General features: G+C 45.6%; 1 protein-coding gene across 1 annotated transcript in view; it reads right to left on the bottom strand.

The window, feature by feature from the left end:
- The window catches only part of LOC129841550 (FHF complex subunit HOOK interacting protein 1A-like), a 38,803-nt gene that overhangs the window by 9,391 nt on the left and 16,030 nt on the right, over positions 1-13,382 (bottom strand). Inside the window, exons 3-10 of the mRNA XM_055909876.1 lie at positions 10,575-10,814; positions 7,548-7,859; positions 7,182-7,381; positions 6,872-7,043; positions 4,754-4,999; positions 4,440-4,607; positions 1,228-1,307; positions 670-872 (exon numbers count right to left, since the gene is read on the bottom strand). Coding sequence (XP_055765851.1) covers positions 670-872; positions 1,228-1,307; positions 4,440-4,607; positions 4,754-4,999; positions 6,872-7,043; positions 7,182-7,381; positions 7,548-7,859; positions 10,575-10,694 — 1,501 coding nt within the window. The 5' untranslated portion in view covers positions 10,695-10,814. The remainder of the gene's footprint in view (positions 1-669; positions 873-1,227; positions 1,308-4,439; positions 4,608-4,753; positions 5,000-6,871; positions 7,044-7,181; positions 7,382-7,547; positions 7,860-10,574; positions 10,815-13,382) is intronic.

Here is a 13,382-nt window from a genome sequence, read left to right as displayed (position 1 = left end):
GGGGATTTTACAATCTTCTTGGGGAGCCCAAAAAAAACTGGCGACCCCTGCAGTACTATATATATATATATATATAATGTTACCTTTCCAAGGTGATGGGCTGTATCATGGATATCTAGACAGTTTGGCTGTGTGGTTTGTGTTTTGTTGGTTTTTGGTAAATACCACCTCCACAAATTAGGTCAAAGCGCACGCCACCAACAATGTTATGACTAGTCGCAACTCAGTGAAGGAACTTTTTGTGTGTTGGAGATTTTGGCTCAGCGTAGAGCTCATTGAAGCTGAAATTGTGAATACAGAAGAGAGGGAAGTGTGAATCAGATTAGGATCAAATGTGATCTTAATTCGTTTCGTCTACTCAGACTAAGCTGCAGCACATGGCCTAAAATCCCAAACACAAATACTCAGGTCACTTGAAACAAAGGAAACTAGATTGTCTATCTCTCGACCTATAATGAAACCCATTGTGAAAATCCTTCAGAAGTAACAGTTTATTCTCTGAGAATCATTGAGGCATTCAAAAGATCACCTTCAAATAGAAAGCAACTGGTTAAATAGGGGGTTAATTCCACTTTACTTCTGCATGTGGCATGTTACACTGTCTTGTCCTAGTGATAGGCATATATAAAGTACAGAACCAGCTAGACATCTCCAGTGAACCTATCTTACCTATGGTGCCAGTGTTAGGACTGTTGTCTGTACCCTTTGACCAGAGGATGGAGTCCAGCTGTCTGAGGGGTGGGGGGCTGTGTTCGGGGGAGCAGCAGGAGGGTGTGAGCGCCAGGATCTTAGCGGCCGACACAGAGTAGAAATCTCTCTCCTTCACCACGCGTCTCTGGCTCAGCATCATGTGATTACAGGGGATCAGGTACCTGGAGAACCAGAGGAGGGGGTGTAGATCCTATTAGGGAGCCCCAGTAGGGGGAACTGAGACTGTGGTTTGGAGGAGGACGGGGGGTTATAGTTGTACCAAGAAATGCAGATGGGTCGGTGTTTGGATGTTAAGGAGTAAAAGCGGAGTAAGGGCTCATCACATGGTAAACCAATCAGCTGTACCATGATTTACAGTAAGACAATGAGGCTTAGCTGAGAGGAGAAACTGAATTTGTAAGTGTGTGTGTGTACACCTCAACTAGGTATACAGAGAAAGACATCATACACCCCAAATGTTCCATATAATATCATCATGAACATGCATAGAACATGGAACAGGCCCCACCCACTCACCTCAAGATGAGCTGCAGCATCACATCCTCACAGTACAGTCCAATGAGAGTCTGGAACAGCGCCAGAGACACAGTACCCAGCTGGAAAACACCAAGAAGATAAACATCACAAGATGAGGAAGCAAAGGCCTCAGAGGACCGGAATACATCACAGGGCTGGATTAACAAGTAAGGGATTACCAAGGCTGAATTTTAAAATGGCTGCCTGTGGCACCTGGTATCATACCTGTTTAAATGTTGCAGTGACCATGGACAGCCTGAAGTCACAGCGTTTGATGATACTTGTTTTGTAAGTATCCCTGATGCAACTTCACTTAGTTGGCATGTAACCAGGTAATAGTGCCCCTAGGTCCTTAATGAGTTATGTTTTAGGCATGGTGTATATCTTGATTAGGTTGGATCGTGTGGAAACAGGTGTATGCCTATCTGTTGGAGTTGCTGACAGCTGAATAATGATAAGTGTAGGGAAATGTCTGTCCATTTGAGGGTTTGGAATGGGGCGACTCACCAACAGTGAGTCGACCTGGCCAAGGCTTTCGACTCTGTCAATCACCGTATTCTTATCGGCAGACTCAACAGCCTAGGTTTCTCAAATGACTGCCTCGCCTGGTTCACCAACTACTTCTCAGATAGAGTTCAGTGTGTCAAATCGGAGGGCCTGTTGTCCGGACCTCTGGCAGTCTCTATGGGGGTGCCACAGGGTTCAATTCTCGGGCCGACTCTTTTCTCTGTATATATCAACAATGTCGCTCTTGCTGCGGGTGATTCCCTGATCCACTGTGTTAACAAACCTCCAAACGAGCTTCAATGCCATACAACACTCCTTCCGTGGCCTCCAACTGCTCTTAAACGCTAGTAAAACTAAATGCATCCTTTTCAACCGATCGCTGCCCGCACCCGCCCGCCCGCCCAACTAGCATCACTACTCTGGACGGTTCTGACCTAGAATATGTGGAGAACTACAAATACCTAGGTGTCTGGCTAGACTGTAAACTCTCCTTCCAGACTCCTATTAAACATCTACAATCCAAAATCAAATCGGCTTCCTATTTCGCAACAAAGCCTACTTCACTCACGCTGCCAAACATACGCTCGTAAAACTGACTATCCTACCGATCCTCGACTTCGGCGAGGTCATTTACAAAATAGCCTCCAACACTCTACTCAGCAAACTGGATGCAGTCTATCACAGTGCCATCCGTTTTGTCACCAAAGCCCCATATACCACCCACCACTGCGACCTGTATGCTCTCATCGGCTGGCCCTTGCTACATATTCGTCGCCAGACCCACTGGCTCCAGGTCATCTATAAGTCTTTGCTAGGTAAAGCCCCGCCTTATCTCAGCTCACTGGTCACCATAACAACACCCACCCGTAGCACACGTTCCAGCAGGTATATCTCACTGGTCATCCCAAAATCCAACACCTCCTTTGTCCGCCTTTCCTTCCAGTTCCCTGCTGCCAATGACTGGAACGAATTGCAAAAATCACTGAAGCTGGAGACTTATATCTCCCTCACTAACTTTAAGCATCAGCTGTCAGACATGCTTACCGATCGCGGCAGCTGTACACAGCCCATCTGTAAATAGCCCATCCAACCTACCTACCTCATCCCCATATTGTTTTTATTAACTTTTTTACTCTTTTGCACACCAGCATTTCTACTTGCACATCATCATCTGCACATCTATCACTCCAGTGTTAATTTGCTAAATTGTAATTACTTCGCTACTATGGCCTATTTATTGCCTTACCTCCTTATGCCATTTGCACACACTGTATATAGACTTTTTCTATTGTGTTATTGACTGTATGTTTGTTTATTCCATGTGTAACTCTGTGTTGTCCTTTTCAAAACCATCAATGTTAAATGGGCTGCAGGTATCAGAGAAGTGTTGTTTTCTACCCTGTAGAGTACGAATCAGCCCAGGAGCGTTTTCACAGTTGAGTAGTGCTGTGAAGAGAGCACTTGAACGTTTCAATTGACAAGCCTCTGTTTGATGTTAATGAATGAAGCCTTTCCAGCAATTCCCCCTGTTTGAACTAGACATTTCCTAATATTTACTTGCCTTGTATCATCAGTCCAACGACTAATTAGATAGTTATTGCGCATTGCCATGGCAACAATCTGCTGTCTTTGATACTGTCATTTTAAATATTTGTTTAAATTATTAGGAAACGGCCTCTGGGGAAACCATTTATCTCCAAAACAAGTCTCAGTTATTTTAAACATGACTCACACAGCATAGCAGCAAGATTCACAGACAACTTTCTGAAGGATCTCATTTATGTCAGGTTGAGGCGGCCTGGCTATCTACTAAGTGTTACTAGGAGACTCTATGTTGAAATATGCACAGTACTCAATATGTTTTGCAACTGTATGTGTGCGGTTGTGTGTATTTGTGAGTGCTAGCACGAAGGCTCCCGAATCTGAAAAAGGGATATTGACATATGTGCTGAGCAGGTGCTTCAGCCTGCAGACTTCCTCCCGTACCTGGTGTGTCGATGCGGCTGACCAGCGTGTCCAGGAAGTGGACGTTACCTGGTGTGTTGATGTGGCTGATCAGCGTGTCCAGGATGTGGACGTTACCTGGAAGGGTATGTTGATGCGGCTGACCAGCGTGTCCAGGATGTGGACGTTACCTGGGTGTGTTGATGTAGTTGACCAGCGTGTCCAGGAAGTGGACGTTACCTGGTGTGTTGATGTGGCTGATCAGCGTGTCCAGGATGTGGACGTTACCTGGAAGGGTATGTTGATGCGGCTGACCAGCGTGTCCAGGATGTGGACGTTACCTGGGTGTGTTGATGTGGTTGACCAGCGTGTCTAGGATGTGGACGTTACCTGGAAGGGTGTGTTGATGTGGTTGACCAGCGTGTCTAGGATGTGGACGTTACCTGGAAGGATATGTTGATGCGGCTGACCAGCGTGTCCAGGATGTGGACGTTACCTGGAAGGGTGTGTTGATGCGGCTGACCAGCGTGTCCAGGATGAGGACGTTACCTGGAAGGGTGTGTTGATGCGGCTGACCAGCGTGTCCAGGATGTGGACGTTACCTGGAAGGGTGTGTTGATGCGGCTAACCAGCGTGTCCAGGATGTGGACGTTACCTGGAAGGGTGTGTTGATGCGGCTGACCAGCGTGTCCAGGAAGTGGACGTTACCTGGAAGGGTGTGTTGATGCGGCCGACCAGCGTGTCCAGGATGTGGACGTTACCTGGAAGGGTGTGTTGATGCGGCTGACCAGCGTGTCCAGGATGTGGACGTTCTCGTGGCGGTGGAGGAGGATGAAGGAGAGGAAGGTCTGCAGCAGGACCGGCTCTGACACCGACCGCACAAACAGGTCCAGATAGGCCGTGGTAGTCATCACCTCCTCCAGGGTCAGCTAGAGAGAAACACACAACCATCAGTAGGCTGGATACAAATACGCTGCATCCTTCCTTCCAATCTTCCTGGAAGTAGTGACTGATCTGACAGTGATCTGGAATGGTGGATGTAATACTGTGCGATCCATGCTGTGTTTATACTGACCTTGTGGAGGGCCGGTGCCAACACAGGCACCAGAAAGCCATTGTAGATGTAGCTGACCAGCTGGTCCCTGATGCTGGGGTGAGCCACCTGAATGACTGCATTGCAGAACTCCAGTGAGTTGAGGAACTGGACCAGGGTGGGCATCTGTAGCCAGTCCTCTCTGTGGAGGCAGTGCCACTCCTCACTGGGCACCTCCAGCTTGGTGGGCAGAGACGAGTAGAGACCGCTCAGCCCCGTGGCCAGCACCTAGAGGAAGGGGAGAGAGGAGAGAGAGAGACATTTAGTGGAACCCCTTCAAGTAGGCTATTGCTAACTTACACCATATAAACTGTACACTGTGGTCTGGTATCATGAGTGTGCATCCAAGTTGCTGGGAATAACTAGGATCTGATATTATTGTGTGTTTCCTTTCATCTTTGCATGAGTTTCCTTTTGTGCATGCGAAAGATAACTATCCACTATCCTCAAATCCCTTGGCAGGATAGAGCAATACCTCTGAACCAGGGAACTGAATGGGCCTCTGTTCTGACTTCCTGGTACAGGTATATCCCGGTCTCTCCATTGGCTTATACAGGCAGTAGGAAGCTAGGCAGGTAATCCTGTGACAAAGAGGTATTGTAGCCTACTCCTCCTGTGCAATTACTATTACATAACTGGTTATCATCCATGCAGCCTGAACAGTGTCTCCACGGTACAGGTGAGATTGAAAACAATTCTGTTGACACTGCCAAGCTAGATAGTCAGTCCACAACAGCTTAACAGAAGTGTTTGATAGTGAAGATACTAGTCGCAACAGGACAAGTGTTCTGTGGGGGATACTGTAAAAACATTCAGATGGGCTGACTGGTGCGTTGAGGATTACACGTTAGAGAGTTATAGCTAACGATTTACAGTATACATTAAATATGAGCATTGAGCAACATACATTAATTATGAGTGTGGAAGTGTGTGGCACAAATTACTTTTATGCATTTGTGTGTTCACTCTGGCTTCACTCTTAGTGGTTTTTATGGCACAGATATAAAATGATGTTTTCTCCTTCCATGCTTTGAGCTGTACTGTATGTTATAAATCTACCAAGTCCCTTCTCTTCATGGTCTCACATTCAAACGACTAGTGTGTGAATCTATGCATGTGATAGGTCAGCTTCTTTGAGACCTTAGTGAATATTCGCCCACTAGAAGCTTCACCCCCCCTCCCCCTCCCTCAAAGCTGAAAGCGAGTGGAGCAAGGCAGCATTACTAAAATGACCTCTAGTTGATTTACCTCTAGTTGATCTTGTTTAACCTTAATTTAACTAGGCAAGTCAGTTAAGAACAAATTCTTATTTACAATGACAGCCAAGGAACAGTGGGTTAACTGCCTTGTTCAGGAGCAGAACGACAGATTCTTACCATGTCAGCCCGGGGATTCGATCCAGCAACATTTCGGTTACTGGCCCAACGCTCTAACCACTAGGTTACCCGCTGATTTACCGGTTGCCCGGCTTCATCAATAACAATGGGCATTGACGTATGGCTGTGTGATTTTAGAGTTACCATCCAAAAGCAAGTGATTTCCCTGGTGAGCTAATGCATCAAGATGGTGGCATGGTTTGATAAGTATTCTAATCAACACAGGTCAAAGTTACTACATCAGTCTAGTGCAAATCGATTAACATAATTTATAATCATCGACTTAAGTGTTCATCCATTTTGTTTCAAACTAATATTTTTAAATAGTTTACATTTTAAATATGTGTCTAAGATGTGTATAAATTATTTTTTACAGCTGGTCTGAGTTTAGCCTTTTAATAACATGGGTGTGTTGCCTGTTACATTATCAAAAGCATATGAATACCACACGTTTAACATACAACAGCTCCACTTTCCCTCGACCTGCTTTATTATGCATACAGTAGGCGAAGCATATTTGGGCTATGAATATCATACGCCTATCAGGGGACAAAGAGAGGTCAGGGATATTAACTTATCTGGAGAAGGGCAAAGGGACAGTGAGACCTAAGAAACAGAAATACAGAGCCATAAAACGAGAGTCACAAATCACAGACAGAACGTGAAAGAGACCAAAAGGAGCAAGACAACAGTATCATAAAGACAGACAGACACATCTCCTCACCGGACAAAAGTAGGTGTTCTCTGCAATGTGCTGGGCCACGCGCTGGTTCTCTGCAGACAGTGACATGATGAGGAGCAGGGCGTCCCGGGCCTGCTGGCCCACCAGGCCCTCCCGGTGGATGAAGGGGATCAGCAGGGAGAAGATCAGGAAGTTGGCTGCCCCCTGGTCCTCGCTGTAATAATAAATCATCATCATCATCATCATCATCATCATCATCATCATCATCATCATCATCATAATAATTGATGGGATTTCTATAGAGCTTTTCCAGTATCTCAAAGTGCTTTACATTGTAAGGCGAGAAACTCACCTGGTATGGAAGAAGAGCTCCAGGACAGACTGGTCCTTGGCCAGGACACAGCACAGTTGGTTGAGTAATGACACCAGCTCAGCCTCCACCTCCGGGCCAGCTGTCCCCGAGCACGACGACAGGAGCATCATTAAGGGTCGTAACACAGGTTTGTGGTGCAGTAAGGGCTGCCGCGCCTGGCCCACGATCATCTCGTACATCTTAGAAGAAGATTACTTTATTGTCAGTTGTCACTGAGATGTTTCTTTCCTTTATCCCAACCCCCCCGAGACACCCTCCTCACATCCTGACAGATTTCCCTGTCAGACCAGGATTCAACCCCCAACCCTCTAGTTACCGACCACCGTCTCTAACCTCTACACCTACCTTGAGCTGCTCCAGTTTCATTTCATCAGTAAACTGTCGCCTCAGGCTCCACAGGAAGAGCCTCTCCATGACGTTCTCCATCACCACAAACTCCAGGATGGGTCCCATGGCTCCCGCCTGGCCGGCGTCCTCCTCCATGAGCAGGAACAGCATGTGTTCCACGTAGTTCTGCACCGCGCTGGCCTCGTCCGCCGGGATGGGCCCGCCGAAACGCATTGGGCCGCCGCTGGAGAGGCCGATGACACCAAGGGCAGCCATGTTGCTGCTGGTGTTGCTGCGGAGAGGATCATGCTTCTCCAGGATCTTTACCACCTGAAGGGACAACGGGGAAGGTACAGGGTTATGTCCATAGAAATTAATATAGTACCTGTAAATCTGTGGTAATTTCACCTTCATTTTACAAGGAAGAAGATCAAATAAGATGAGATAGTTCTCGCAGTGAACTGAATATTGTCTTTGGTCAACTTGAAGTTTATTCGATAACCTCGATAGAGCAAGGTTAAATAAATCAACTAACAATAGAGACACAAAGCTATTACAGTATGCCATTGCTACTGTCATCGTAACAGTTGAAATCAAATGAGCAAGTTATTTCATCGCGTGTACACCAGAGTATAAGACAAACTCTCTCAAACTCTGCCAAAGTGCTTACAATGATGTTCAGGCTAAATTAGATTGACTGAAACATGTTGGTTTGTTATGTTGGTAATATTCTCTCGGGAGGACTCTTAAGTGACAGTTAATAATCATCATCAGACAGCCTGCTGCTGCCTGTATTGATCTAGATGAACACAACAGTCTCTATCACAAGAGGAAGATCTGAGAGAGAATTCAACTCAAGTCCTACGGGAAATAAATCGGGGAAAGCTGATGCATCGTTTGTGATGCAATTGTGTATAAATTGGGTTTGTGGTGTTCCAATTCCATTGTTGCCTGCGGAATTCTGTACTGAAATGTAAATGGACAACCACAAATCAAGTGACATCGCATTTATATTGACAGTGAACCATAAACAAAATGAACGCTGACAGCGACATGCACATAATATAAATATATTGATGGTAAATCAGCTTGATATGAAAGTGTATAAGGCTGTTTTGTCCTCTATATGCATGTGTCTTGGTGTGCAGATAGTCAGTCCCTCTCTAGTAGGACCTCCCTACATAAGCCTCACTAATGAATACAGGACTGTATTCAGTAGGCCACAATGCATGAAAAAAGTTATGTTGCCTGGGAAAAACAAAAATCTGTCTTCTCATTGGAAAGGTTCAGGTAGTACCTCCCTGTTTCACTAAGTTTCAAAACATTCCTTTAATGAACACAACCCAGACATGGGAGGAACCATTCATAGAGCCACAACAATGAGCTCACTGTCCCCACCAGGCCCTGCTACTATGGCGATGGGAAGTCCACTGAGAGCAGAGGGAGAGCCAGACTGGCTGACTGAGACAGAGCCCCCCGGTGACTGATTGATCCAGGCATGATAGCGCGATAACCGCACAGGATGAGTGAAGAGAGGAAAGGAAGAGGGAGGGGAGTAGTGATGGGTGTCTTATTAAAGTTGCCACTTCCTTCACTCAGGTCTGTCTACAATCCTGTCGGGTATTTCTGGTGTAACAAATAGCTTTGAGGACATAGCTGGGTAACACAGTAGGACTATAGATGATCAAGTGGCCTTTTCTAACCACTGACTGGACTGACTAATAATACATGGAGGTGATGGAGGCATGGAGCCGTCAGGATAATGGATAACATGTACTGGTACATAGAGATACATCAATATAGTTCCCTTTGTGTACTGATATCTGTATAGAACCATAGTGAGGTGAAACAAACTGTTGCCCAGAACATATTATCCTGTCCTGGGCAACCCACTACACTGACTGGATAACATTCAGCTCTCTCAGACATCCTAACAAAAGGACAGTGATTTCACAGGGGTCTGGAGAGGGAGAGATAAGGCTGAAGCCATTGACTGTCAATGAAAGTCTACCTATTTTTCTGAAATGTCAACAGTTTTCCTCAATACAGGGTTCCGGGGGGTGCCAACTTAGCAGGCTGGGCTTTTCCAGGAATTCTAAGACCCAAACTCAATAGCACTCCTATCAGGCTATTAATTAGCCAAAACGTAGCAATTAAGACTCAGCTGGAGCCGTATTGTAGTGTCAACTTGCCTGCAGAGAGAGTCAAAGATCTATAAAATGTCCTATATTTCAGAATATGATTCTGTTGAAACCCTTAACAGTGCACTTCACAGGCCTAACATTTATATTATCCCATAGAGTGGCGCACATTTGGCCCAGCGTCGTCCTGGTTAGGGTTTGGCCGGTGTAGGCCGTAATTGTAAATAATAATTTGTTCTTAACTGACTAGCCTAGTTAAATGAAGGTTAAATAAAAATAAATAAAAATGCTAAATGAGACACAAAAATGAAACAGATTGAACATAATAATTTCAGGCCTCTTGGTGTTACTGTGTTGTTACTGTATTGTCACTGTTCTACATCCAGCAACGTGAGCTCCAACCCCATTTTACAGTAAATTACATGTGTGTGTTTCCAGGCCTTACTGTATTCTATTCTCTGTAGCTGAGAGGGGTGGAGACTCCTGCCAACTCCCTCCCACTGGGGTGAACTGAGGCTGAATAGAGAAGGGAGGAGCCAGTAGACAGTCATTATTTCAGTTACATACTGTAGCCGTTCAGTTACCACAATGAGGTCTGGGGCTGAGAGGGTTCACGTTCATGGGCGGGATTGTAGGAGTTTAGGTTGTAGGATTTAGGAAATGGTTGTGCTATAGGTTCTGTGGTGGGGTTTGGAGTTATGGTTCCAATTAGAAGAGTTTGTGTTTTAAGAGTTTGAGGAAGAGCTTCTGGGTTAAAGTGATTGGGCTACAATGATATGCATTTAGTGTTCTGAGGGTTTGAGTTAGGGCCTGGGTTCCACGAGATTGAGCTATACAAGTTAAATGAGAGTTTTGAGCTGAAGTTATATCTGGGGTTACAAGACAGAGTTGTGGTTGTGTTCACCTGTGCCCAGTGGTTCTTGAACACGATCATGCATGTCTCTGGGTCCACCCCTTTCAGGACCAGGGCCTCCCCCTGTCTGCCATCCCTGCTTCTGTTGGCAACCATGGAGGCCATCATCATGGTGACCAGATCTCGTGTGGGTTAAACCATTACGCAGGACAGAGAGGGGTAGTGGGGGAGAGTCCTCACTGGAGACCGGCTGAGACCACTTGCACAGGGGGGTGAGGGAACACTGAGGATCTGCAGAACACAGAAAACATCATGTCATCATCCTGTACATGCAGATGGAGAATCAGTCATTTTTCATTGTTCAAACCTATAACAATACATACTATGGCATACTGTAGTAGTAGCTGACAGATTAAGACTACTGTAGCCATAGGACAGATTCAGGGTGATTGATTGGGACATACTGTACAGTTGACCACTAGCCAAATAAACCACAAACACTGCAGCAGCCTGCAACACGGTCTTCTCTCCCCCTGGATTCACAGCAGCTAAGCATGCGAGAGACAAGAGGGGGAAAACAATGACAGGGCACAGGCAGAGAGCGAGCAAGAGGGGGAGACACTCAGCCGGTGGCACAACCCATGCCCTCTATTCCTCAGTTCGACAAGTGCCTGCCAAAATGCTTACCCAGGGAAAAGTGGTGATCGCTTTGTAATAATATAAGCCATTTAGCAGACGCTTTTTTCCAAAGCGGCGTACAGTCGTGCTCGCATACATTTGTAAGTATGGGCGGACCTGGGAATTGAACCCACTATGCTGGCGTTGCAAGCTCCATGCTCTAGCAACTGAGCTACAGAGGACCACAGAGTTACAGACGTAACGCCTCGCTAGTACGCTACAATGCACAGTGAATTCCATAAGGTCCCAGTGACACCACTTTCATCACCCACTCACTCATCTTGTGACACCAGAAGAGATTATGACACATGACAATAGAGTGTGTATTACCAGCTAGTGGGCCCGCGAGAACTAATAAAACACTATTCTTTCCATGAATGGTCTGGAACTGTTTTGGTATGTTAAATATGTTGATTTTGTCTGTAGCCTAAAGTTATGTTGATTCTGTTGGTTTTAGCTCTGTCCAGAAGCGCCTGAGAAAATATGTGTCCCTCACATATCTAGAGAGTGAGGTCAGGTGTTCGTTTCTCACACTGCTCGTCAGTCGGGAACCAAAATAATGATTAAAAGTACTAAAAATAACTTGTCTGTCAAGACACTGCAGAACTGTTCCAGCCTTACATGCTGACCAGACCGGACCAGTCGCGTGCGCCCGCCAACGAGCGTCTGCGACGCCAAGGGCTAAAATTGAAGTCATTCCTATTTCTGATGCAGATCGCGCTGCAAGTCCTGCCGCTCCCATCTCCTCATTGGTTTATAGAAGCAGGTACCCACGTGCCATCTCCTCATTGGTTATACCCACGTGGGTGATTGAAAGACAAACTGTTTTGCCGGTAGTCGTGGTAATTCAATGAAAGTTTAGATGCGATCACCATATAAGTTAAACGATGAAAAAGCCTGGAAGGAGGAGAGATGACTAGAAACGATTCGGTTGGCCATTTTATGTGTGGATTAATTGTCGGAGTAGAGGTCCTTGTGCATTTCAGGTAAAATAACAACTCAATGTTTATATCCCAGGACAAATTAGCTAGCAACAGCAAGCTAGCTAAATAGGACAAATTAACGTTAGCTAGCAAGTGCAATTTAACTAGCTAAATTGCCATACATGTTTAATGCTTTTCGACCTGTCCTCAAATGAATGTCATTGGTTCAGAGTTTGTTTTGATAGTTTAACCTGCGTGTCGTGATCGCTTCTGGTGTGGGGGGTCAAAATACATTTATGCACGATAGCGCACGATGGCAATTGGGTTCCGTGTTTGCGTTTACCTGCTACACTTAAACCTGTATCCCCACAGATTGAAATAAAACACAAATACATCCTCTATGCTTATACCAGCACCGATGGAATTTGCAATGCACAGAGCCATTGCTAACTTAAGTATGTGACTGTGACAGTCGGATAACAATAGGTGCAAGCCAGGGTTATTTGTTGCTTCCCTTGTAAAGGAGGTGATTGTACAGGAAAGGTGACCATTGCTCCAAACAAAAGCTTGGCTATCTGCTAACATGGTGTAGTGCAACAGGCCATCTCCCTCCCCACCCCAGTCCCTGCTCAGGTCAGTTATAAATAGGACTATATCTCAGGATGGAGGATATTTAGATTCTATTATCTTCCTAGAATCCCATGTTTCCGTTCCTCCGGGGACAGTGAACGGAGACTATGGCGGTTCTGAGAATCAGATGATTTTCATTCTAGAGTCTAGTGCTATGTGATGTCATTGGCCAAGTGCCCACATCGTATGGGCGTAATTCTGAGAACAACTGATGTTCAACAGATTATATCCATGCCAACAGATCACACTTTGAAGACTTGATAACAGACTAACAATTGGGACTGACTAGACAGTAAATTCAAAAACTGGGCTACCGACTCAACCTGACAACAATGCAAACAAACGCACAATACCTAGTTAGCCGTTGCTAGGTACTAGCATATAATCAACCAGGTCAGTAAACAACATTTTAAGACAATGTCTTCTATTGAAGACGTCTTCTTCATACAGTGTACAATAATAACACATGAATTGTAGCCATGCACTGCAGGAGTTCAACTGTTACTGTAATCCTGCTGGAAGCAGAAGCAGCTGCAGACCGTCAGCCCACAATGACCAATTAGAGATCAGAAAGGCTGCCCCTCAAACGGCCTCTCAACCAATCACGGCCAAGTCAAACTTTTTTTTG

The sequence above is a fragment of the Salvelinus fontinalis genome, chromosome 42 (assembly GCF_029448725.1).
Source record: "Salvelinus fontinalis isolate EN_2023a chromosome 42, ASM2944872v1, whole genome shotgun sequence".
Lineage (NCBI taxonomy): Eukaryota > Metazoa > Chordata > Actinopteri > Salmoniformes > Salmonidae > Salvelinus > Salvelinus fontinalis.
This window is presented reverse-complemented; position numbering and strand designations above follow the sequence as displayed.